Source organism: Gymnodraco acuticeps, unplaced genomic scaffold (assembly GCF_902827175.1).
Source record: "Gymnodraco acuticeps unplaced genomic scaffold, fGymAcu1.1, whole genome shotgun sequence".
Classification (NCBI taxonomy): Eukaryota; Metazoa; Chordata; class Actinopteri; order Perciformes; family Bathydraconidae; genus Gymnodraco; species Gymnodraco acuticeps.
In genome coordinates this window covers 148,019-173,400 of record NW_022990178.1, presented here as the reverse complement: position 1 = coordinate 173,400, position 25,382 = coordinate 148,019, and the positions used below count along the sequence as shown (strand labels likewise).

General features: G+C 41.3%; 3 protein-coding genes across 3 annotated transcripts in view; 1 reads left to right on the top strand and 2 right to left on the bottom strand.

Annotated features, from left to right (window-relative positions):
• tmprss9 (transmembrane serine protease 9) overlaps nucleotides 1-11,993 on the bottom strand; it is a 33,005-nt gene extending 21,012 nt beyond the window's left edge. Inside the window, exons 1-7 of the mRNA XM_034217780.1 lie at nucleotides 11,760-11,993; nucleotides 9,008-9,198; nucleotides 7,889-8,016; nucleotides 7,739-7,806; nucleotides 1,433-1,608; nucleotides 1,294-1,338; nucleotides 593-706 (exon numbers count right to left, since the gene is read on the bottom strand). Coding sequence (XP_034073671.1) covers nucleotides 593-706; nucleotides 1,294-1,338; nucleotides 1,433-1,608; nucleotides 7,739-7,806; nucleotides 7,889-8,016; nucleotides 9,008-9,116 — 640 coding nt within the window. The 5' untranslated portion in view covers nucleotides 9,117-9,198; nucleotides 11,760-11,993. The remainder of the gene's footprint in view (nucleotides 1-592; nucleotides 707-1,293; nucleotides 1,339-1,432; nucleotides 1,609-7,738; nucleotides 7,807-7,888; nucleotides 8,017-9,007; nucleotides 9,199-11,759) is intronic.
• A 2,781-nt stretch (nucleotides 11,994-14,774) lies between these two features.
• lsm7 (LSM7 homolog, U6 small nuclear RNA and mRNA degradation associated) lies at nucleotides 14,775-16,542 on the bottom strand. The gene is made up of 4 exons (XM_034217778.1): nucleotides 16,473-16,542; nucleotides 16,157-16,247; nucleotides 15,442-15,513; nucleotides 14,775-15,251 (listed from the first exon to the last, which is right to left on the bottom strand). Exons 1-4 carry the CDS (start codon nucleotides 16,476-16,478, stop codon nucleotides 15,109-15,111), a joined length of 312 nt encoding a protein of 103 aa, XP_034073669.1. The 5' UTR covers nucleotides 16,479-16,542; the 3' UTR covers nucleotides 14,775-15,108.
• A 1,463-nt stretch (nucleotides 16,543-18,005) lies between these two features.
• LOC117547206 (kelch-like protein 23) lies at nucleotides 18,006-21,634 on the top strand. Its single transcript, XM_034217777.1, has 3 exons — nucleotides 18,006-18,997; nucleotides 19,629-20,037; nucleotides 21,200-21,634. Exons 1-3 carry the CDS (start codon nucleotides 18,013-18,015, stop codon nucleotides 21,501-21,503), a joined length of 1,698 nt encoding a protein of 565 aa, XP_034073668.1. The 5' UTR covers nucleotides 18,006-18,012; the 3' UTR covers nucleotides 21,504-21,634.
• The last annotated feature ends 3,748 nt before the right edge of the window (nucleotides 21,635-25,382 follow it).

The following is a 25,382-nucleotide window of genomic DNA, read 5'->3' as shown; positions in this document are numbered from 1 at the left end:
ACCATCTGTTCACTCAGGTCTTCGGGCCCAGCTAAAATGCAGTACCCAGCAACCTGCTTTTCAACCTGTGTGTCTGTGTGATTATTATTTTTGTTTTGTTATTTTATCTCCCATTGTAAAGCTTCAAATGTCCAGTAACAAATATAATGCAGGATACTATTGTGCAAGAATGGATTATTCAATATTGAAAAGTGGGATTTTAAGTCCAGTTATTAAGAGACACTAGGGAGCAGACAGTTCTCATCCAGCCAGAGGTGATTTGTTATAGAGAGTTGATTATGATTATGACAATGAACATCTGAGGTCACAGGCTCCTCCAACAGCGCAACACAATAAAACAGATATAATAGTGCAAGTAAATAAAATAAAATAGAATATAGTAGAAATAGTGCAGAATAGTCTATATACAAGTAATTGGAGTAAAAATAAGTTGCAAACAGATGGATGTTATGGATGTTCTTTCAAAAGTTCAGGTGTTTGAAAGTCTTATGGCCTGTGGGATGAAACTGTCCCTTGGAGATCAAGGTGTCAACAATATGACCGTCAGTGCCAGTGCATTGTTTTGAAAGAGTATTAGTTTGAAGTGATTTACCACATCGGGCTTCATCCGATGCGTCGGCACAGTCGGGGGTGAAGTCACACTCTGGATTTAACTCGGTGACACACTCTCCGTTATCACAGGTGAACGTGTTGTCAGGACACCTGGCTGCAGAGCATGGGTTAGAGAGACATGTAGCAGCTCAGAGGCACAGAGAAAGGTGCAATACAGAAACGTCTTCATAGAGAGAGCCTATAGCAGCTTTCATACAGGTGAGTGCAGTTCAAAGTGTCTTATAGGTGAGTGACGATGAAAATGGGACAACTGTGACAGAAAATTACGTATTGTACTACTAATGCAGACTCTGAATTTGCCAAGCCCACTCCTCAAAATACTTTTAAATTATCTCTCTCATTGTTACTTTTTCTTAATCTCCAATGTTTTCTTAACTCTTTCGTTATTTTTTTGATAATATGTAAGTCCCGGGTTGTTTGACTTTGAAACATACATTTTCTTACTCTTGCTATATTACAATATTCAACATAAAAATAAATATAGTCTCATATTTCCCAATCCGACTATGAAATAAACCTAAAGGTCACAGAAAAGAGCTTTTTTTAAACTATATTTTTGACAGAAAAGCATATTTCTCTGTGACACTATCCCCCATGATATTAAAAACACAACTCAAAACACTGTAAAATATGCTCAGGATGTTTTTTCACTCTTTAACATGCATCTACATATTCACTCACCATTCATCTCATCTCCAATCGAATAGAATGACTTCCCACTGGCTCCTGGGAAGAAGGAGAAAGACACCCATTAGATCCTGTGGGTTATTTTGGTCTCTTCCACCTAAAGGACACAGTGACGACGGTCCAGGTTTATTACCCAGTAAGATGATAGCGTGGATCTCTCCGAACCCCGGCACCTCCAGAGGTTGGCCGTGCATCACTGATCCCAGGCCAGCTCTCAGCAGGTCCTGGACGAAGCTGTCGGAGTACTGCTGAACTTTGGCGACCCTGAAGGCCAGCCGGAAGGTCGCCATCACCTCCTCGTTAAAGTTACTGCAGAGCATGGTGGGAAGTAGTGGAGTACAAATACTTCGTTACTGTACTTAAGTACATTTTTCTGGTATCAGTACTTTACTCCACTACTTGTTTTTCTGATGACTTTTTACTTTGACTTCTTACATTTTGAACCCAAATACCTGTACTTTCTACTTATTACATGTTGAACACAAATACCTGTACTTTCTACTTCTTACATGTTGAACACAAATACCTGTACTTTCTACTTCTTACATGTTGAACCCAAATACCTGTACTTTCTACTTCTTACATTTTGAACACAAATACCTGTACTTTCTACTTCTTACATTTTGAACACAAATACCTGTACTTTCTACTTCTTACATTTTGAACACAAATACCTGTACTTTCTACTTCTTACATGTTGAACACAAATACCTGTACTTTCTACTTCTTACATTTTGAACACAAATACCTGTACTTTCTACTTCTTACATGTTGAACTCAAATACCTGTACTTTCTACTTATTACATGTTGAACTCAAATACCTGTACTTTCTACTTCTTACATGTTGAACACAAATACCTGTACTTTCTACTTCTTACATTTTGAACACAAATACATGAACTTTCTACTTCTTACATTTTGAACACAAATACCTGTACTTTCTACTTCTTACATTTTGAACACAAATACCTGTACTTTCTACTTCTTACATTTTGAACACTAATACCTGTACTTTCTACTTATTACATGTTGAACACAAATACCTGTACTTTCTACTTCTTACATGTTGAACACAAATACCTGTACTTTCTACTTCTTACATTTTGAACTCCAATACCTGTACTTTCTACTTCTTACATGTTGAACACAAATACCTGTACTTTCTACTTATTACATGTTGAACACAAATACCTGTACTTTCTACTTCTTACATGTTGAACACAAATACCTGAACTTTCTACTTCTTACATTTTGAACACAAATACCTGTACTTTCTACTTCTTACATGTTGAACACAAATACCTGTACTTTCTACTTCTTACATGTTGAACACAAATACCTGTACTTTCTACTTCTTACATTTTGAACACAAATACCTGAACTTTCTACTTCTTACATTTTGAACACTAATACCTGTACTTTCTACTTCTTACATGTTGAACACAAATACCTGTACTTTCTACTTCTTACATTTTGAACCCAAATACCTGTACTTTCTACTTCTTACATGTTGAACACAAATACATGAACTTTCTACTTCTTACATTTTGAACACAAATACCTGTACTTTCTACTTTTTACATTTTGAACACAAATACATGTACTTTCTACTTCTTACATTTTGAACACTAATACCTGTACTTTCTACTTATTACATGTTGAACACAAATACCTGTACTTTCTACTTCTTACATGTTGAACACAAATACATGTACTTTCTACTTCTTACATTTTGAACACTAATACCTGTACTTTCTACTTCTTACATGTTGAACTCAAATACCTGTACTTTCTACTTCTTACATGTTGAACACAAATACCTGTACTTTCTACTTCTTACATGTTGAACACAAATACCTGTACTTTCTACTTCTTACATTTTGAACACAAATACCTGTACTTTCTACTTCTTACATTTTGAACACTAATACCTGTACTTTCTACTTCTTACATGTCGAACCCAAATACCTGTACTTTCTACTTATTACATGTTGAACACAAATACCTGTACTTTCTACTTCTTACATGTTGAACACAAATACCTGTACTTTCTACTTCTTACATTTTGAACACAAATACCTGTACTTTCTACTTCTTACATTTTGAACACTAATACCTGTACTTTCTACTTCTTACATGTTGAAAGCAAATACCTGTACTTTCTACTTCTTACATGTTGAACTCAAATACCTGTACTTTCTACTTCTTACATGTTGAACCCAAATACCTGTACTTTCTACTTCTTACATGTTGAACACAAATACCTGTACTTTCTACTTCTTACATGTTGAACACAAATACCTGTACTTTCTACTTCTTACATGTTGAACACAAATACCTGTATTTTCTACTTCTTACATGTTGAACACAAATACCTGTACTTTCTACTTCTTACATGTTGAACACAAATACCTGTACTTTCTACTTCTTACATGTTGAACACAAATACCTGTATTTTCTACTTCTTACATGTTGAACACAAATACCTGTACTTTCTACTTCTTACATGTTGAACTCAAATACCTGTACTTTCTACTTCTTACATGTTGAACTCAAATACCTGTACTTTCTACTTCTTACATGTTGAACTCAAATACCTGTACTTTCTACTTCTTACATGTTGAACTCAAATACCTGTACTTTCTACTTCTTACATGTTGAACTCAAATACCTGTACTTTCTACTTCTTACATGTTGAACACAAATACCTGTACTTTCTACTTCTTACATTTTCCAAACAGCTGGTTCCTTTAGTCTGAATGTGTGTTTGATGCGTGATCATTATTCTTTAGAGTCATTGCGTGCCTATTGATTTGAACACGATCCGTGTATCCATCATTTCCTGGTCTTCTCTAAAGAAGAGGGACCAATGGAAACGTTGTCATGTTGCCGTTGTTCAGCATGGAAACATTCATTAGCTAACAATGACATTATTGTTCTATTAATATAAAGGGAGGTGTTACGATTATTGTGTTATGTCACGTTTTGTATGTCTTGTTTTGGGTGTTTTGCTGTTCTCCCTGTCGTGTTTTCCTCCGTGTATATTGTCTGGTCCCTCTCCCTGTGTTTTTCCTCCTGTCGTTAGTTTCCCTGGTGTGTCTAGTTGTCTGATTGTGTTCACCTGTGGCCCTTGTGGTTCTCCTCCCCTGCCCGGCTGTTTCTCGTCTTGTGATTACCCCTCCCTGTATTTAGTCTTGGCTCTTCCTGTGTTCAGTGTTGGTTCGTCTTTTGTTGGTGACTGAGTTCACCGGGGAGTGTTCTGTTTTGTCCGAGTTTTATTCATATCCTTGAAATAAAGGTGTTATCAGTGTATTCTGCATTTGGGTCCTGCCTGCTTCACTCTAGCGTAACAGAACCAACCAACCAAAAGATGGACCCAGCAGACAGCCTGTACGAGGTGACGTACAACCTAATGTGCTTTAAGAACGACTGTCGATATGCCTCCAGTAGTGAAGAGAGGCAGTCAATTATCTCAACGGCACGCCAAGAAGTAACCTCAAGGCCCTGGTTAAAGGAGTTACTTCCCGAGTGGGTGGAAGACTTTTTCGGTAGCTTTGAGGTCAAACCTGTTTCCCGGCCTGCTAGCCCCTGGCATGCTAGCCCCCTGCCGGCCACAGTTCCCAACAAGGCTCCTTTCAAGGACCCTTTCGCTGGGTCTCGTCTGGCTTTTGGAGGACCTCTGAGCCTCCACAAGGCTTCAAGGCAGCATGGAAGGAAACGCAAGGCCAGGATTCCAGCACCAGCAGCCATGTTTCTGGCTTCAATTCCGGCTCCAGAGCCGGCCCATTCAGCCATGTTTCCGGCTCCAGAACCGGACCTTACAGCCATGTTTCCGGCTCCAGACCGGAACTTACAGCCATGATTCTGGCTTCAATTCCGGCCCCAGCAGCCATGGTTCCAGACCCAGTTCCGGCCCCAGCGTCCATGGTTCCAGACCCAGTTCTGGCCCCAGCGGCCATGGTTCCAGACCCAGTTCCGGCCCCAGCGTCCATGGTTCCAGACCCAGTTCTGGCCCCAGCGGCCATGGTTCCAGACCCAGCTCTGGCCCCAGCTGCCATAGTCCCTTTCTCAAGTCCTTTCTCAAGTCCCCTCTCGAGTCCCCTCTCGAGTTCCATCTCTAGTCCCTTCTCGAGTCACCTCTCGAGTTCCATCTCTAGTCCCTTCTCGAGTCACCTCTCGAGTTCCATCTCTAGTCCCTCCTCTAGTCACTTCTCGAGTCCCCTCTCCAATTCCCTCTCGAGTTCCCTCTCCAGTTCCCTCTCGAGTTCCTTCTCGAGTTCCCTCTCGAGTTCCCTCCTCTAGTCCCTCCTTTAGTCCCTCCTTTAGTCCCTGCTCTAGTCCCTCCTTTAGTCCCTCCTCTAGTCCCCTCCTCGAGTCACCTCTCTAGTTCCCCTCTCGAGTCCCCTCTCGAGTTCCCTTCTCTAGTTCCTCCTCTAGTCCCCCCTCTAGTCTCTCCTCTAGTCCCCTCTCGAGTCTCCTCTCGAGTCCCCTCTCGAGTTCCCCCTTGGTTCCCCTCTCGAGTCACGTCTCAAGTCCCTACCCAATGTCCTGGTCCGTTGGAGGTTCCGCTGGGGGTCCTGCCAACTCCATGTCCTGTCCCGTTGGAGGCCCCGTCGACTACTCCTCTGCCGGGGGTCCTACCAATCGTATGTCTGTCCCGTTGGAGGTCCCGCCATCTACTCTCCTGCCGGGGGTCCTGCCAGCTCCTTGTCCTGTCTCGTTGGAGGTCCCACCGACTACTCTCCTGCCGGGGGTCCTGCCAACCCTTTGTCCTGTGCCGTTGGAGGCCCCGCCGACTACTCTCCTGCCGGGGGTCCTGCCAATCCCGTGTCCTGGTCCTCTTCCGTGGGGGATCCTGCCGAGGCCTGTCCCACCAGCTCCGACACCGGATCCTGCCCGGCCTCCGGCGCTGTCCCGTCAGCGCCTTCCTGCCCGGCCTCCGGAGCTGGCTGGTCTTCGCCCTTGAGCCCGGCCCCCTGAGAGCCACGGCCTTCGCCCTCGAGCCCGGCCCCCTGACTTTCCCGGCCGCGGCCCTCGCCCTCATGCTCGGCCCCCTGAGTTCGCCCGTGGTGGCCTTCGCCCCTCCATAACCCCCACCTTGGACTCTGTCTTGCCCCCGGGCCGTCCGCCCGAGTCCCCCTTCTCGGCTTCTGCCTTGCCCCCGGGCCGTCCGCCCGAGATCCCTTCCGGGTCCTCCGCGGTGCTCTTGGGTTGTCAGCCCAGACCCGTCCTCCGGACCCCCTCCACCCACTCTGCTGGACATTGTTTTTTTTTTGGTTTTTTTGGACGTTTATTGGACTGTTTTGGTGTTTTAGGGACATCTGGAATCTGTCCCTTGAGGGGGGGGTTCTGTTACGATTATTGTGTTATGTCACGTTTTGTATGTCTTGTTTTGGGTGTTTTGCTGTTCTCCCTGTCGTGTTTTCCTCCGTGTATATTGTCTGGTCCTTTTTCCTGTGTTTTTCCTCCCGTCGTTAGTTTCCCTGGTGTGTCTAGTTGTCTGATTGTGTTCACCTGTGGCCCTTGTGGTTCTCCTCCCCTGCCCGGCTGTTTCTCATCTTGTGATTACCCCTTAGTTTAGTCAGTACTTCTACTTTTACCAGAGTATTTTTAAACACGAGTATCTGTACTTCTACTTGAGTAAAGGATGTGTGTACTTTTGCCATCTCTGCTGCAGAGACACCGACGTAGTTGTTTGTTTAACCAGATAACAATTAGCCTTTTATCACATGATATGGGCATACATGAAAAAAAAATGAAACACGGTGAAAACTAAAATACATCAGAAAAGAGAAACTAAACTGAACAATAATTCAAAGTATGACGTTTTTACACTGTATACATTTCTACTACTACCCACCTTGTGTTTTCAAAATACTGTTCATAGTGTTTTTATACCCATCGATAGTTCATACTGCAGTTTTTAGTTTTTATATCTGTCATATTTATATTTGTACATTATACCTATACATTACAATGCACTGCTTCTTTTTGCTAACTTCTGATCTGATGCTAAGTACATTTTCTTATTCCAATACATTTACCATAAAGTTGAATCTAATCTAATAATGGATACATCGTTAATTCTAATTTCATGGTTATTTATTTTCTATCTCCATTAATTTTACAAAACCTTTCCATTTCGAGTTTATTAAGTTATTAACTTTTAACCAATTTCTTGTAATGTGTTTGATAACTGCTTCTTTTATGACGAGGTACAGGTAAGAATAATTATGTTTAATTTCTTCTGGTGTTTTATCAAGTAGTAGGATAAGTGTGTCGTACGTATGTTTACGTCTTGAGCTTAAAGGGAGACCCGGAAGCAGACAGAAAGCCCTCGAAATGTAGATGTCATTAATCTACAACTACTAATACATCATTAAATCAAAAAACTATTTCCACTTTAATGTTTTCTACCATAGTTAAGCTCTCACTCACCCATAGGCAACAATACTCGAATCGACGTAGTGATTTGATATGGACGAGGCAGTGAAGACCTTTTTAATCTGGAAGAAAGTCAAAAAGTACGATTAACAACAGTTTTAAATGCACGCGTGGGCTCTAGACGAGGTGACAGGTTGCACTGACCTTTGACTTTAAGACTGAGGTCAGAACGATGGAGAACGCAGAGTTCTTTTCCTGAAGAGACTGGTTGTACTTCAGACCCTTCAGCTCCACCGTCTCCATGAAGGAATGCTGCTCCTGCACCATGTAGCCTGCAAGAGGAAATAATCAATCCTTCACATCATAAGTAAGATATTATGTTTTGTGTAGTTTTTTGAGCTGTGATTTCAACCATATGTATATTCAAGTATATATATTCAAGTCCATCTTAAAGGACAGAGAACAAGAAACCATTGGTAGATGTAAGTGCTCGTATATCCCAAAATTGAAGTCGTTGGTCGTTTGCCAGTTTTTAATGGAGGCGTGTGGTGCAGTGGGTTGTGTGTTGGTGTTGGGATCAGGGGGTCACAGGTTCAAACCCCACTGTATGTCGTTGTGTCCCTGGGCAAGACACTTCACCCCAAATTGCTCCTGTGGGGATTACCCACAGTATTGAGTATGTAAGTCGCTTTGGATAAAAGCGTCTAACAAGTGACATGTAATGTTTAATGATTTTTAATAGTTTCTTTAATTTTGCATATTGACTGTATTTGTCTACCTGTATTGTCTGTGTTTGATCTGTTGTTAAATAAAATGGACAACCTGCACACCAATTTTTTTTTGTCTTTGACACTGTATGTGTTGTTTAAGAAAAATGAAAATAGAGTTTAATTTCTTTTTAAATAAAATTAAGTAAGATATGACTTATGACCCCCCCCCCCCCCCCCCCACATACAATTACCATTAACTATCTCTTTTTAAATCTGCACAGCTCTCTCCTTTGGATATAGTCATTTTCTATTTTACTGTACGTACTGTACTGTAGCTGTACTCTTCTTTCTGTCTTTGTATGCACCATTTACACCAAAGCAAATTCCTCGTATGCGTAAACTTACTTGGTAATAAACACAATTCTGAAGTTTAGAAATAGCTTATCATAGAAAAGTCTAATTTAGTGATTCTCAAAGCAAGAGAATTTGCTATAAAAATGGTTTCCTCATTGAAAAAAGCAAACCTACAGATTGAGACATTTTGTGCCGAATAGACAGGTTTAGTGTGAATCTGAATACTGTGTCCACCTCTGGTTATGATCAAACGACTCACCAATGAACAGGCCTACAAACACCCCGATGAGGAGGAAGAAGAGGAGGAAGGCGATGACGGTGCTCCTGTAGCAGGCGGGGCTGGAGGAAGCATCCTTCTTCGCCTCCATGTTGGAATCACGACACCAACCTCACAACTCTCTGACCACTGAACCCTGCCTCATAACGCCTGACACACAAAATGATCCAGTCCTGGTAGAACACACACAATACAAATACACACATGTATATTACAATATGGGAGTTAGAAGAAGTACACACCCTTTACTTAAAGAGGCCCTATTCTGCTTTTGGGGTTTTCCTTTAGTGTGTTATATAGGCAAGGCAATGCAATTTGATTTATACAGCACTTTTCAGCACGTGGCGATTCAAAGTGCTTTACAGATGAAAAGCAAAAGACATTTAAGAAGAAATACAGCATAAATACATTATTAAAAAGGCATTTAAAAACAGGCATAATAAGCAAAGGTATTGAAATCAAATAAATAAATAAACACAGCAGGTACAGAACACATGACTAAAAAGGCATACTGTAGTGTGAGTATGGGCAGCTCAATTAAAAGCAACGGCAAATAGGTGCGTTTTTAGTCGGGATTTGAAAATAGGAAGTGTTTCGGCGGACGTGCACGATTTGGGCAGTTTGTTCCAAATTGTTGGGGCATAATAACTAAAAGCTGCTTTTCCATGTTTAGTGGTTATTCTCGGAACAGAGAGCAGACCCGACCCAGAAGACCTGAGACTCCTGGATGCTTCATAGTGATGGAGGAGGTCGTCTATATACCTCGGTCCTAAGCCATTTAGTGATTTAAAAACTAGCAGTAGTATTTTAAAATCAACTCTTTGGCAGACTGGAAGCCGGTGTAATGATCTCAGAACCGGAGTGATGTGATCCACTTTCTTAGTGTCAGTGAGTACTCGAGCAGCGGCGTTCTGAATCAGCTGCATATTCTTCAGGTGGTAGTATGCAGACCTAATAACTGTTGAAATGTGACTGTTAAAATTCAGGTCTGAGTCCATCACTGCACCCAGATTTCTTGCTATGTTTATAGGTTTTAGTGCAGGTAAATGGTCTGCAAAGGCTAAAATCCCGGTGTTCGCTCCAACGAACGCCTCCATTGGACTCCTTTGTTTACTTCTGGAACAAAGTGACGTCACAATGTAACACTCGTGCTTCCATTGGTTAGCGCACCAACACATACGTGATAGGCTAAGGGGCGGGACATCTCTAAACTGTGGACCCATGGGCGTAATTTCGACTGGGGACAAGGGGGGTTCCCCCCACTTTTCAAAATCCCGTTTGAGAGAGAGTATGTTTATTATTTATTTTTTACGCAAGCGGTCATCGTGTGCGAGCAAGAGAGAGCAAGAAAGAGAGAGAGAGAGAGAGAGAGAGAGAGAGAGAGAGAGAGAGAGAGAGAGAGAGAGAGAGAGAGAGAGAGAGAGAGAGAGAGCACACCAGTTACGGGGTTGTTGTTAGACTCTGGTGCTAGCTCGGAGCTAACGGAGATTAGAAGCTGTTTCAACAATAAGGAGAGGGAGAGTCCTCTCCTGTCGGACTGAGAGAGATAACGTCAGCTTAGGTGAGGTAAAGGACTCCTGAGTGATTAGGTTGTAAACTTTAGTCTAAGTTATCTCAGTGGGTCTCAAACGGTTTGGTCATCTATGTAGGCAAGGCAAGGCAAGGCAAGTTTATTTATATAGCACTTTTCAACACAAGGCAATTCAAAGTGCTTTACAAAAAATGAAAGACATTAAGAAAATGGCATTTTTAAAATCAGTCATTAAAAAGAAAAGCTAATAAAATAAACATTAAAAGAAAAAATACATGGAAAAAACAAATATTTCCATCTATTTAATATAGTTGTAAAAAATACAAGGACCCCTTGTTTTGTGTCCCCCCCACTTCTCAAACCAAAGTTACATTCTTGTGGACCAATCACAACAGAGCCGGCCAGCTAACCAATCAGAGCAGATGCCTTGCCTTGCCTTGCCTTGCCTTGCCTTGCCTATGAATTATGTATTATTTTCCACTGCAGAGACACAGTGATACTATTGGAGACTGGAAATGCCGTAAAATTAGGCATTTTAGACTAGAGGAACGATGTGGATATACAACAGTATACAGAATGCATATGATATAAAGGACCATTTGTGATTTGTAATGCATTACACTATGAATTATGTATTGTGTTCCACTGCATTGCATTAAAACAAACAACACTTAAATAACATAGTTGGTTCATCTTCTCACAAAGTCAATAAATACTGAAATATATTTAGAATTCTACAATGATGCTTAGGGTGTTTCCAAAGTGTAATAAATACAGTCCCAGTATTCATACAACCAAAACAATTGAAATGTAGCTTACTGGTCAGACGTTGCTTATTTCAGATCAAGATGCACATTTGACAAAATACCGGGATAATGATTATAAAGTCGTGAGGAATAAATACACAAAAACATTTAGCAGTGATTGTGTTCCGTGGAGCTGGCTGAGGTTGTGCGTAAAAGAGACCACGGAAGCCATGTTGCTGCCTGGCGAACTCACATTAGATATGGAGAAGCGCCACACTAAAACCACAGTAGTTACCTTCCCCTTAAAGTCTGCAGATAAAAGAATACTAAAGGAATCACTCGACTCAGGGAGAATATTCCCCGCACCAGTGAATTACGCACGGTTGTCGCTCCAGGTGCATCCCAGCGTGGAGCATTAAACAATAAAGGCTTTATGTCCGCAGGTAAACTCACTCACCTCTTTCTTCTCTCCGGACACATCCACGGTCTCCCACAGTGTTGTGTGACACAGGAGCAGATGACCTGGATGGAGGACAGAGGTCCGCTATTTGTTCCAGCTGCCCGGGGGCGTGCCGCAGGTGGATCCCCGTCCGCAGTTTACTTTAGCAGGTCGGCTCGGCTTCACAAATCCCCGGCCGACCCTCCTCCCATCCTCGGGCCTGATCCCCTTCGGTTACACCCCGGTGTGCTCAGGCATTTTCTCCTGACTCCTGTCACCTCACAAGCTCTGCCATAATCTCCAAGTAAACAACAAACATGGGTTACTCCCTTTTAACGCAACGTTGTAAAAAGACGGAGGAAAGTTAAGGAGCATGCAACATGTCCTGAGTGTCTGCAGCCTGCCTGTGATCCAGATCCACAGTGCGTGGTCACAGAGGAGGGGCGAAGCCTGCCGGAATTCTGCACAACACCTGGCACCACATCCGGGTCCTTTTACGTGGATCACAGTCCCTCTAATCTGCCATTACTGCAAATGTATTACACTTCTCCACTTAAGTAAAAGTGAGAGGAAGTGAGGTAAGAGAAAGGCTTGCTGGCCATTAATTGAATACATTTACTCAAGTACTATACTTAAGTACAATTGTATATGTATATATTTATTCCACTATATATTTATATGAAAACATATAGCCTACCTAGAGATTTAGCTGCTTTTATTGGTAATTTTCCAAAGTATATTATTATTTTAATTTTCATATAATTTATTTTCGTCCCTCCATGATCCCATGGTATGGAGCACTAAGAGAACATGTAGTAATACAATAAAATCATTTAAAATACATTAAATAATTCCTAGGTCATATATGTCATACTTCGTCCATTTCTTTTTAAATTCCCAATACTATAATGATATAAAAATAGAGAGCAAAGCAGCAGCTATCATATAATCCCTCGTGTGTCCCCTCCTGTAAAAACCAACTAAGTTGACAGTAGTTATAACTACACATCTCTCCATCAGTGTGCGAAGGCTTCAGTGGATTTCTTTCACACACACTACCTTTATCCATTGACACACTTTAAAGTCGCAAGCAAACACTTCTGTTCTTCTGAAAAAGTGGACGAGCTCCAGCCAATCAGGTGGATTGTCCACAGAATACCATTACATGTTAAAGAAGTCCCTGGACTGGTCTGCAATAGTTGGCCAGTGCTAGTATGACGTGATCTACTGGTTAGTGTGATTATTAAAGGGCTGCCTGCATGTGTACATTTTCAGCAGCCAACTCAAGGTGAATTGTTTTAATATTTACCTCCACAAATTAGGTGACATTTTGCAAGATTAGTTTAAACTACCAGCCTCAATAAACTTGGTGGAATAATGAGCAAAGCAAATATTCATTAGTTTCTGTGCAGACCTGAACCACAGGGCAAACAAGTGTTTTAGCTTTCATCAACATTGTGTGATCTGGAAGTGTTGATGAGGAGATGACACCGATACCATTACAGACTTTGACAAAATCAACAATATTGTTATTCAGGGTTCATACACTTTTTCACCAATGATTTTCAATGACTTCTCCATGACCTTTACCTAATTTTCCATGACCAAAAAAACGACTCTTTCTCAGCGGTTCCACTGAAAATGGTTTATTTGAACATGGAACAGGAAAATAAGGTCTGCATATGAAACATGTTGGTCCTATCTAAAACCAATCAAATAGGCTTACTAGCTTCTACAGGCTAAAGCAACTGAAATCTCTCACCAGCAAAATACCTCGTCAGTTAAATGCCATTTTACGTTTCATTACTAAACGATACAGTATTTATTATCATTATAGTATTACTATTTAGGCGATTAGATAAAATATAAATTATATTTGATGCAACTTTAGTTACATTTCCATGACTTTCCCAAAACTTTGGGAAAAATATTGTTTTCCATGACTTTTCCAGCGCCTGGAATTAGCATTTAGAATTTCCATGACTTTTCCAGGTTTTTAATGACGGTAAGAACCCTGGTTATTGTATCGTAGATTCAAAACCACTTTTTGGTCCCCCTACACTTCCTCTGGCCCTCGCCCTTTATCTCTCAGAAACACACTTTAGCATTCCTGAAACGCATCATTGTTTTTTAAGCGGGAGGCAGGCTGCATTGTTTATCGTTCAACCTGTGTTATTCCATCAGACATGGTTCAATGTATGTGGAATACGTTTGACTAAAATGACCAAATTATTGCCTTGACAAGACCAGATCGCAATTTTAAATATAAAAGGATATTTTACATCGGTCTAAGACTATTTAAAAAATAGCAGAGGAAATAAAGATTATATATCTTGACTATTAATAATAATAGGTTTAATTTATAAAGCACTTCATATTTGACTTCAAATCCCAAAGTGCTACAAGCAGTGAGCATGAACAGTATAAAACACGGTGGAATGAATAAAAAGCAATAAAAAAAATAAAAGGGTGGTAATAAATAAAAGGTCTAGGGAAAGGCTCGTTTGAACAGATGGGTTTTGGCCTTTTTTTAAAAAGCTTCCACGGTCTGTGGTGCTCTCATGTGGTCGGGTAGAGCGTTCCACAGACTGGGAGCGGCCGAGCAGAAGGCCCGGTCTCCCATAGTACGGAGCTTGGTCCTGGGGGGTCTGAGGAGGTTGGAGTTGCTGGAGCGGGTGGTCCGCAAGGAGGTGAGGAGTTCCTTGAGGTAGGGAGGGGCAGTTCCATGGACACACTGGTGGGTGAGGACGGAGACCTTGAATTCGATCCTCAGTTCCACGGGGAGCCAGTGTAGTGCTTTAAGGATGGGGGTGATGTGATCATATTTGCGCACCCTCATCAGGATCCTAGCAGCGCTGTTCTGAATGACTACAAGTTGACGGAAACGTTTTCTGTTGTAGTCGACTAAAACCAGCTTTGACTACAACTTTCATGGCGCTCTGGGTCACATTTAAAAATCACGGAATTGGATTCCTACATCCGAGTTTTCCATCTAAACAACCAATGAGTACAAGAACAAGAGGGAATAACATCTTGAACAAACATTTTTCATTTTATTTTATCAAAAAAAAACAAAGAATAGTAAAAAGGTTCTTATTGTGAATGAAAAGAAAAATGGTATTCCCAAAAGTGTGGGCTCTTAACTCAAATCTCCGCAAAAACGTGCACACCACGGAGCGGACAAACAGTGAAGTGCTTTCAAGTGCCCATTCGCTGATCAACTTAAAATGATTCTCAACAGAAAATTACTTTATCGGACGCATTATTACAGTTATGTTTAGAAACAATTCAAACAAAAACTCCACCAGATGTTCAAGTGTGTGTGTGTAATGTGAAGTGTGTGTGTAATGTGAAGTGTGTGCATGTGTTAGCCGTCCTGCTGCTGTACGAAGGGGTTGGGAATGGACTCCATGCCGTCCTGAGGACAGATGAGCACGACGGAGGTTCCTCTGCAGACCACCAGCCCCAGCTGCCGGGTGTCTTCTGTCAGCTTCAGCTGGTCGTCTGGATCTGTATGTACACACATATTATCATTTAACTTCAGATGTAAGGAATAACTTAAGTACACACGTTATTTTTGGAAAGTGTACCCTATTTAAGACAGCTAACATGTGATCACCAATTGACACGGTAAGCATTCAAAATAAAAGTAACTGAAAAGAATAAAAAGTATACATTTCCTGCACAGTTTGTAACTTACCACGCATGTACTCGATTGTGCCGTCCAGCACCAGGTTCAACAGAGGGTCGAATCCTTTCAGAACACCGCTGGCTGAGAGGAAACACAGAGTAGAGTTCACATTAGTCAGGATCAATTAAAAGACTTGAGGTGTAGAAGTACCAGAGTGTAGGAATACTCTGTTAAAAGTAAAAGTCCTGCATTCAAAATGTTACTCAACTAAAAGTACAAAAGTATCGGCATCAAAATATTCTTAAAAGTAGTCACTGTGCAGATTGGTCCATTTCAGAATAATATATATGATATGTTTTATAATGATTGATCATGAAAGTGTTCTCAAAGCTGGTAAAGGTGCAGCTAGTTTGAATGGCTTTGTATACTGCAGGGTAGCTGGTGGATTTACTCCAGGTGGAACTAAAGTCTGATTTAACACTTGATTATATTTCACATCATTCATCCACATCTGTGAAGTAACTAATACAAATACATGTAGTGGAGTAAAAGTACACCATTTACCTCAGAATTGAAGTGGAGTAGAAGTACAAAGTAGCATACAATGGAAACACTCAAGTAAAGCACAAGTATCTCAAAAGTATAAGTACAATACTTGAGTTAATGTACTTAGTTACTTTACACCTCTGTTTAAGAGAGAAACAAATCCCAATCATGAAGCTAATGTTTGCACCGGCTGATTGTGTTAGCATTAGCTCTTCATCACCAGTATTAATGCTCTTACCCTCTCGTCCTCCTTGGAACTTAACACGGATCGGCTTGTCGATGTATTTTGACAAGTCGAAGATGCTCTCCTTCTTCTTCTTTTCTTTATCCTGCAAAAGAAACAGATACAATGTGTTTTTAAGTCACATGTTAGCTTTACTCGGCTAGCCAAGTTAGCAAATGCGACAAAAACGCCCCCCAACTGTCGAGTATTTCATCCACATTACAGGTCATGTTCATCATAAACAATTGCTGTCTTAATATGCTCATTATAATGTGTAAAGATAGAAAGGTGAAGTTAAGTTGGAATGAAAGCTAACAAAACACGAACTCACCGCCATGTTTCTCTTCTTCTTCTATGGTTTTTATTGTGGACGGCAACCAGCGTTAAAGGCGCATTATCGCCACCTGCTGTACTGGAGGATGGACCAGAATGATGTACCCCCGCAAAAATAGAAATTATCTTATGAACTCTTCAATAATATAGAAGTCTCCCTGACCCAATGTATCATATTTCTTAATCTTAGCAGATACGTTTCCTCCTTATTTTTTTTTAGATATGTTTTTCCCCAGAGAGATTCTAGGGGGTTCGTCCCCCTACTCCTTTTGGTTGATTTCACTTTTTAATGTTATTATTTTTAAAGAAAAATATTATTATTATTTATTCATTTTGTTGTGTTTTTAGAAAATTATTTTGTTCAACATTGTAAGGCTAGCCAGCTCAGCAGCCCCAATGATTAGGGACCGTAGCTTGGAGGTTTCTCTTGATTTAAAAAATATATTTTTTATCATGTTTTGGATTTTTTTATTTGGATTTTCTTTTTTTTTCTAATATCGTTTTTCAAAATTTGTTATTTAGCATTTTTTTGTATTGTTTTAAAAAAAATCCAACATTTTTTCACCAATCAAAGTGATGAACACCTCAGCTGACATCAGTTTCTTAATATTTTGTAAACAAGGGGCAAATTATTGGAATTTATTCATCAATGAATTTACATTAAGCTATCTAAATTAGATAGATAGATAGCTAGATGGATATATGGATAGAAGGTAAACAAAAGACGTATATCACGAGAGCACATGTGTCAAACTCAAGGCCCGGGGGCCAAATCAGGCCCTTGGTGGATTTAATTTCGGCCCGCAGGATAATTTTAAATTCCTATTAGATCTGGCCCGCCGGTATATTGCACGCACACCTTCACTCCATCCTGAGGGTCTCCTCAGCTCAGAGCCTGAGCCCAAACATTGATGAACTTGCACCCAAGATGAGATGCCAAGTATCTGAACTAGCATCACAGAGCAGCACACTGAGTTTAATGGATGTTTCCTTCTGCACTTTCTCTCAGGACAACAGGGCATGTTTGGTTTTCTCTTTGAGGGAAATAGTTTTGTTGAAGCTGTTGTTGGCCTGTGGGAAAATGTAATCATAAGAAATGACTCTGGAGAAGCTGCAGATAGAGCCATAAGAAATGAATGCAACTGATTATTTAATGTTTAATGTTGTTTTTATAGGCAATAATTTAAGCTGTGTTAGTTCCAGGTTTAATATGTGCAATAAGTTCATTTCAATAAGTTCTGCAATAAACATTGAACCAGTCCGGCCCTCGACTAGTACACATTTTTTTTATTTTGACCCAATGTGTATTTGAGTTTGACCCCCCTGCACTTGAGTATCTAAATAATATAAAGACAATATTGAATGAATTGGAATACTCTACATTTGACCATTTCTAGCATGTGTTTTTCAAACTGACCTCCTTTTCCTGGTTGCATTTGTCAGCAGTCTGTCAGAGGGAGATCTATTAATACCACCAGTTGGTGTGTGTTGTAAACTAGACGAGGCTCTGTGCAGAAGACCCTCGGTGTGGCTTTGACATGGCCGGCAGAGCCGAGCCTGAGCTGAAACCTCAGAGCTTTAAATTCACACTTCTCTCTGAACAGATAGACAAACTTAAGGAGGACGAATCTGCTCTACATGTGACTAACTCTGTGCCTGAAGTGATCCCTGACGCAGTTCTGCAGGTAGAAGGAGAGAGTTTCTATGTGAACCGTCAAAGACTCGCCCTCCAGAGTCCTTACTTCAGGGCTCTGTTTTTTGGCGGGGGCCTAGAGAGCAGCAAAAGGAGAATAGAGATTAAATGTGTGAGTGTGAAGCATTTCAGGGTTTTAATGGACTACAGCAAGACTTCCAAACTAGTTTTGGACAGGGAGAATGTTCTGGGGATCCTTGAGACGGCAGACTTTTTACAACTGGAGCGAGCCAGGCTGCTGTGCTGCAAGTTCCTGGAGCGCGAGCTGCACCTCAGTAACTGTCTGGGGATGATGAGCTACGCCTGGAGCCTGGGCTGCACTCAGCTCCACAACGCTGCTCGCAATGTGGCGCTCACACACTTCTCTGCTATCACCTCAGAAGAGGACTTCCTGTCCCTGTCTAAGGAGTCCGTAGCAGACCTTATTGCTTGCGATGACCTTGCCATCCATACAGATGATGCAGCCCTGGAGGCCACCCTACGCTGGGTGTCGTTTGACCCCAAAAGACAGGAACATTTCCTGGAGCTGATTCAGTTAGTGAGGCCGGAGTCGCTCTCTTTACCGTTCATTACTCAACTTTTAGTGAAAATGACGAGCAACGACCCCAGAGCCGAGCTCATCTGCATGCTGAATGAACATTTCCCAGAGTCCTGGTCCATGGGCAGGTCGATGACGAGGGCCAGGGCCAGAGAGACCCTCTTTGTTCTGGGCGGACCCCACGATACGGAGCAGCAGCCGCTCTATCAGTTCCACCCGCTCAGTGGCCGGTGGCAGAGCTGCCCCCCCCTGCAGAGGAAGAACCTCACACAGTACTCAGTAGCTGCAGTAGGTATGTGAATGATAGTGATGAAGATGAGGGTCCCTGTGAAACTGATGATGGGTGAGGGGCTGAATGTGTATTTCTCTTATGTGCTATGTGTACATGTATGTATTTCCATGTTCTGTCTTTGTTCTTACATGAAAGGCCGAATGCCCTGTGCTGTTGTCTCAGTTACATACCATAATAAAGCCTTGTGAGGATACTGTATATGCTAATTATCTCTAAATGGCATTAATGTTTCTACCACAAATGTACATTACCACTTACTGATCAACAGAGTAGAGCATGTGATTATTTGATATAGGTTATTGATTCAACAGAAAACATGCTATCTCGTTATATATTCCATATTTTATTCAATTTTATTTTTACTATATTTTGTATTATTTTAAATATTTTTATAGTTCTCTATCTGTGTTTTTAATTGTTGTTTTACTTTATGTATATGCACCATGACATCAAGTCAAATTCCTCGTACGTGTCAACCTACCTGGTAATAAACCTGATTCTGATTCTGACATTTGAATAATACATCATCAAAATAAGTAATGACCTATACCAAATCCTACTTATTGGACATTAAACATCATTTTCCTAATACAACACTTCTTAATTTTGTTCTGATTCTCTCACGATGTAGGAGACAATGTGGTGGTGACAGGCGGACACTTCCGGGACGTCCTGTGGTTCTGCGTGGACTGGGTCCGGATGTTTGACTGTGGGAACCAGGTCTGGGTGGAGGGTCCCGCCATGCAGACGGCCCGGCACAGCCACTGTTCCGCGGGTCTGGACTCTGTGCTGTACGTGCTGGGGGGCAGCGTGGACGAGGGGCTGCTGGGGGACGTGGAGAGGCTGGTTCTGGGGTCAGAGGAGTGGGAGGAGGTCAGCCCGATGGTGAGAGCCGTGGAGAGGGCCGCCTCTGTGGCTCTGGACTCCTGCATCTACGTGGCGTGCGGACTGGATGAGAACGGGGAGGTGTACGCGGGGGTTCAGAGGTACAGGGTGAAGGAGGACCAGTGGGACGTGGTCTCATACTCTCCATTTCCACGGTGGGTGAAGTGTTTCTCTTTAGTTTTGATTTCTGGCGTTTTCTGGGATCTTAAAAGTCTTGAAAGGTATTGAATTCATCTGAAAAATAAGTATTAAAATGATTGAATCCATGTCATAACCAAGGCTTCATCTCTACATACAACTATAACAATAAGTACTGTACTTTAGACTCAAAACACAACTCAGCAACTCCTTACCCTAGTCTTGTTATTATTACTCATACTGTTACACACATTTTTGTTTCCGTTCTGACACCTGAATTCCCCTTTAATTGTTTCCTTAATAAAGTTTGTTTTATCTTATCTTAAAAGTCTCACAAATGCTCACACATGGGAAGTAGGATTTTATAAATCTTATTTTTCTCACAATGCGTTTTAAATCTTAAAAGTATTGAAAATATATAATAACTAACCAAATGGTTTAATGAAAGAACCAAATCTTGCAATAGTTTCATGCAGATCTGGATAAAACTCATATATTATATACATTTGTGTTATGTTACACACTAGTTCAACATTTGTACTGCACCAAAACACATATTTTACATTAACACAAACCAATGAGAAAAATCCTCCTTATGCCGATAAGTAATGGATCTGTTTTTGGATATAGTCCTAAATTTAAAGGTGGGGTAGGTAAGTTTGAGAAACCGGCTCGAGATACACTTTTTGTTGTATTCCATGGAATGCTCTTAATATCCCGATAGCAATGAATATCTTAAGTGCTTTGACTAAAAATCCATACAAATATTTCGTCTGTGGAAGCCGTGGCGCTGTAAAAAGCACGACCAATCATCTGAGCCGGCCCGGCTAAAATAACTGGATGGCCTACCTGCCTGTCAGCCTTCCATCTGTGCACAAACTTATCTCGTGCCCTCATTGGTCATGTGCGCGTTCGTGTGTGTTGGAGGAGGGGCTCTGTGAGGAAGTGGCAGATTTTTTCCGGCTGTGTATTTTCAAATTCTAGCGCACTCGAGCTGGTTTCTCCAAAATTACCTACCCCACCTTTAAAGGGGCATTTAAAAAATATAAAAAAATGTAATTTGTCTTAATCTATAGGAACCCTCTTTCCTGACACAGACCAGTATTCCTTAATATGTATTTTGTTTCCAAATAGCTTCTCCTTTCAGCCTTACTTTTCTTTATTTGAACCCTCTGACAGATATGACCTGGTCGCCACAGAGCTCAACGGGGCCCTCTACCTGTTTGGAGGCCAGGCGCTGCGTTTTGATGTGGAGACGGACGAGTGGACGGTGCAGGATGAAGAGTGTCTGGACAGGAAGTTCTACTGCGGCTGCACCACCGTCAGCGGGCAGATTTACCTGCTGAGCGAGAGGAAGAGCAACAAAGCATTCCCCAACATGATGCTGATGGACCCGTACATAGACACCTGCCTCGAGGTGGAGGACGCCATCCCCTGCCCGGTGCCCCTCAGAGGCTGCGTCACCATGAGGATGGTCACGTGATGGACACCATGGTGCAAGAACATTTAAAGGTCCCCTATTATACTGTTTTTCATCAATACATTATATAAACAAAACATGTCTCTGAAGTGTTTGTCTCCAAACACCAAACAGATCATTGCAGCATTACCCATAATCCCCTCTGTTTCAGCCCTGTTTCAAAAGTGCTGATTCTCTGTCTGTTACTTTAGATGAAAATAAGGAGCCCCTCCCCACGCCCCTCTGAGAGATATTTGGTTACAAAGAACTCAATGGTGCTCTAGGAGGAGATTCAGGTGATAAGGTGTGGGGGGGGGGGGGGGGGGTTACCTTGGTTGCTGATTGGCTAATGGTTACACAAGACAAAACATCGTTATTACATCATATAGTGGCCAAAATTTGATCAGCTCATTTTCAGACAGGTTTTTATATAAATGGATCAAAAAGAGAGAGAATCTTTGTTCCTGAAACTTTCAGAGTCTCTTTCCACAGAGGGGACACATGTTGACGTAGAAGAGACATGGAGAAGAGGGGACACATGTTGATGTAGAAGAGACATGAAGAAGAGGGGACACATGTTGATGTAGAAGAGACATGAGGAAGAGGGGACACATGTTGATGTAGAAGAGACATGAAGAAGAGGGGACACATGTTGATGTAGAAGAGACATGAAGAAGAGGGGACACATGTTGATGTAGAAAAGACATGAAGAAGTGGATTTTACATTATAGGTGATCTTTAAGGGCTGTACAATTTCTAGAAATGTGATAAAAAAATGGGGCGAAGCCTGCGAGCTAGTTCAGGCAGTCAACTCGAGCACCAATGATACATTAACTCGTGACGCACCTCGTCCCTCTTACAACCAACCAAACACATTCTCCTAAACATGCCGCTCTATTGAAGCTGCCAGGTCTTCCTGCCTCTGCCTCGCTATGCTGCTGCTGCTGTGTTCACTTGCTATTGCTACGTTCATGTTGCTACTGCTTGCCTGCCCCACCACCACCCCAGCTTCCACCTGTAGGCTCGGGGAATAGTTATCTAATCTTCACTCAATGTTCAGTCTAGATGCCAAACTCAAACTATATGCTGCTTCTAATAAACATATTAAGAAACACGTGAGTTGTCTGACTGAACAGCAAATGAGAGCTGCAGGAATGAGTCCTAACCCGGAAATGAGTCAGCATTTAACCTCTGCTTTCAATGGTCAACAGAAGCTGAAAATATTTCCACTCTTTGTTCTACAACATAAAATATGTCAGTAAATACCCAACTGGTGAATGTCTGAAGCTTCTATAAGTCTTAAAAACAGCCGATGCTAACAAATGGCAAAACGGGACAACTGAAATCACGCCAAACATTAGCCGCCTTCAGCTTAGCGGTGGTGACGAAAAGTCATGTGATCCAGATACTTTATAGATTACGATTACTTGAGGAGATTGTCTTTGTGCTTAATCACAAAGTCGTGTTAATATGTTGAGATGATCCTGCTGAACAAAATATAAAAGTATCATAAACCTTTGTTTGCCACAGATCTTATTATCTACATTTCTACAATATTCCAAAATTCAATGGAAAAATCCATAACTTTTTTTTGAGGGAGCCTTTTGTGATGCTCACTTCCTGGTTGCTTTACAAAAATAAGTCTTCACTGCAGCACTCTATGGACAACTCTATGAAATATCTTAATTACACTTGGCAAATTAATTGGTAAAGGTAAAATATATGAAGATATCCGAATGAAGTATGGTCATGCTTATGATAAGTCCCACCCTAAATATTCATTAAAACATTTTAAAAACCCTTGAATAAAACTTAAATGTCCCATGTCATGCTTTTCTGGTTATTACCTGTCCCTTTGTGTGTTATGTAGCTTTTTCTGCATGTAAACGGTCTGCAGAGTCACAAACCCTCAAAGTACGCCCTGTAGCGAGTAAAACTCTAACACAGAAAAGACCTGTCGATGCTGCCCCAGAACGCCTCGTTGGAGATTTCTTTTTCCATTTGTTTCTTCCGGGAACCAAGTGACGTAACCAATCCGTGGAGCTCCTCACACACCAGGATCCCTTGGCGTCACTATCAAATGCAGTGGGGGGACCTTTAGCGTACATTTTCAACTAACAGGGAGTCCCATTGACTTGCATAGAGCTCCCTGAACGCTGGTAATAGACGAGTTGGGATGGCGGAGAAACGCTCTCCGCAGACCCATTCTCACAGCGTTATAAACCTTTTTCTTTCTCAATATCAAGCCACACTTATTGTTTTGACTTCGGCTGTGAGTGTTTGTGTGTGCTCAGGATGAGTTTAGCTTGTTCTCGCTGTATCGCCGACCCGGAAACCACACCAGTAAGCCAGCACACTGAGCAGCGAGCCTCGCAACGTCCGACCAATCAGAGCACACTGGGCTCACAGGGAGGGGGCAGGAGCTCCAACAAGCCGTTTAGGACAGAGTGAATACACATACTATACAGAGATGCTGTATGAGAAACCAATGTGAGTTTGGAAAATTGCACAATTTAAATCTATTTTAGTAGACCTCAACAATGGAATTATGATCAGTAGAAATGGCCATGACATGGGACCTTTAAAACTTAATTTAAAAGTGCCTTCAGAGCTTATTAATAGCACAGCATATTAGGATCTAATGGCATGTATATGTATATTTGCTAAAACAACGAAAATGTAAGAGATTTTAGAAGTGTCTTTAAGAACACTTGCCGGAAATGTTTTAAAAGAGGTCATGATTTGGGTGAAATATAACATTTAAAAAAGCAATTTTATAAAGAATATATATTGCAATGAAATTAAAACAGAAGTGCTGATTTATTTAATAGAAGTCTTTTATTACAACGGGCCATACAATCAACAAAGCATCAATGTGCACTCATAAGAGAACAGTCAAGTGTTACCGTCATGGAAGCATAACATTTCCCCTGGTTTTAATCAGGTTTTAATATAATATCTATTTTTAATTTTAATAAAATCTAGTGTGGGTTTTACAACCTGTGCCTCAGTGCTATTACAACCACGTTTCTACTCTAAGCATCGTCTTAAAAGGAGACATATCACAGCATTTGAGGTTTCTACTAAAACATGTTTACATGCTTTAATGCTCAAAAAACATTTTATATGGGTTAGGGTTGTAGTAGTTAACCCTCCTATTGCCCCCCCCCCTTACTTTGGTATTTGCGGTCAAATTTGACCTGTCCTGTTTTAACTGCTATTACATTTACACAAAAACCATTAATCACCAAATTTCATTTAACACCCTTTCAAACTGTAAATATTGTACAGACTACTGGTATACATGAAAAACTGCAGTAAATATACAAAGAATAGACACTGAACATATATTGCGTGTGCCAGGTGTGATCCATGTGGGGGATGGGCACATAAGAGCGGGAAATGTATCAAATTGTTCTGTGTGTGTTTGCCAGGTGTGATTCACATGGGGGATTGGCACATAAGGGGGGGAACACATCTAGAGTAGGTGTGTGTGTGTGTGTGTTTATTCCTTTTCTTTATGGCGGTCAGTTTTGACCGGGAACACCATGGGTGTTTCAAAGTTGACTAAATCATCCAAAATTCAATGAAAGTGGTGATCAGCAATTTGATTCAAATGTCTACTGTGAAGGATATCATAAAGCCTAAATGCAATCGAATGCAAAACAAAAAAGTTATGATTGATGAAAGTAGTAAATCGGTCAGATTTGACCCGAAGACAACAGGAGCAGTACTTTGTACCCTACTCGCCAAATCATCAAGTTAGACACTCAGTCCAGATTTATTTCTCTGTCCCCTCTGCAAAAATCTATTGGCATAAGAGCATTCATGTTCAAAGCCCCTACAGACTGGAATACTTGACCTGCTGCTATTAGATCTCTTGCATCATTGGGTATGTTTAAA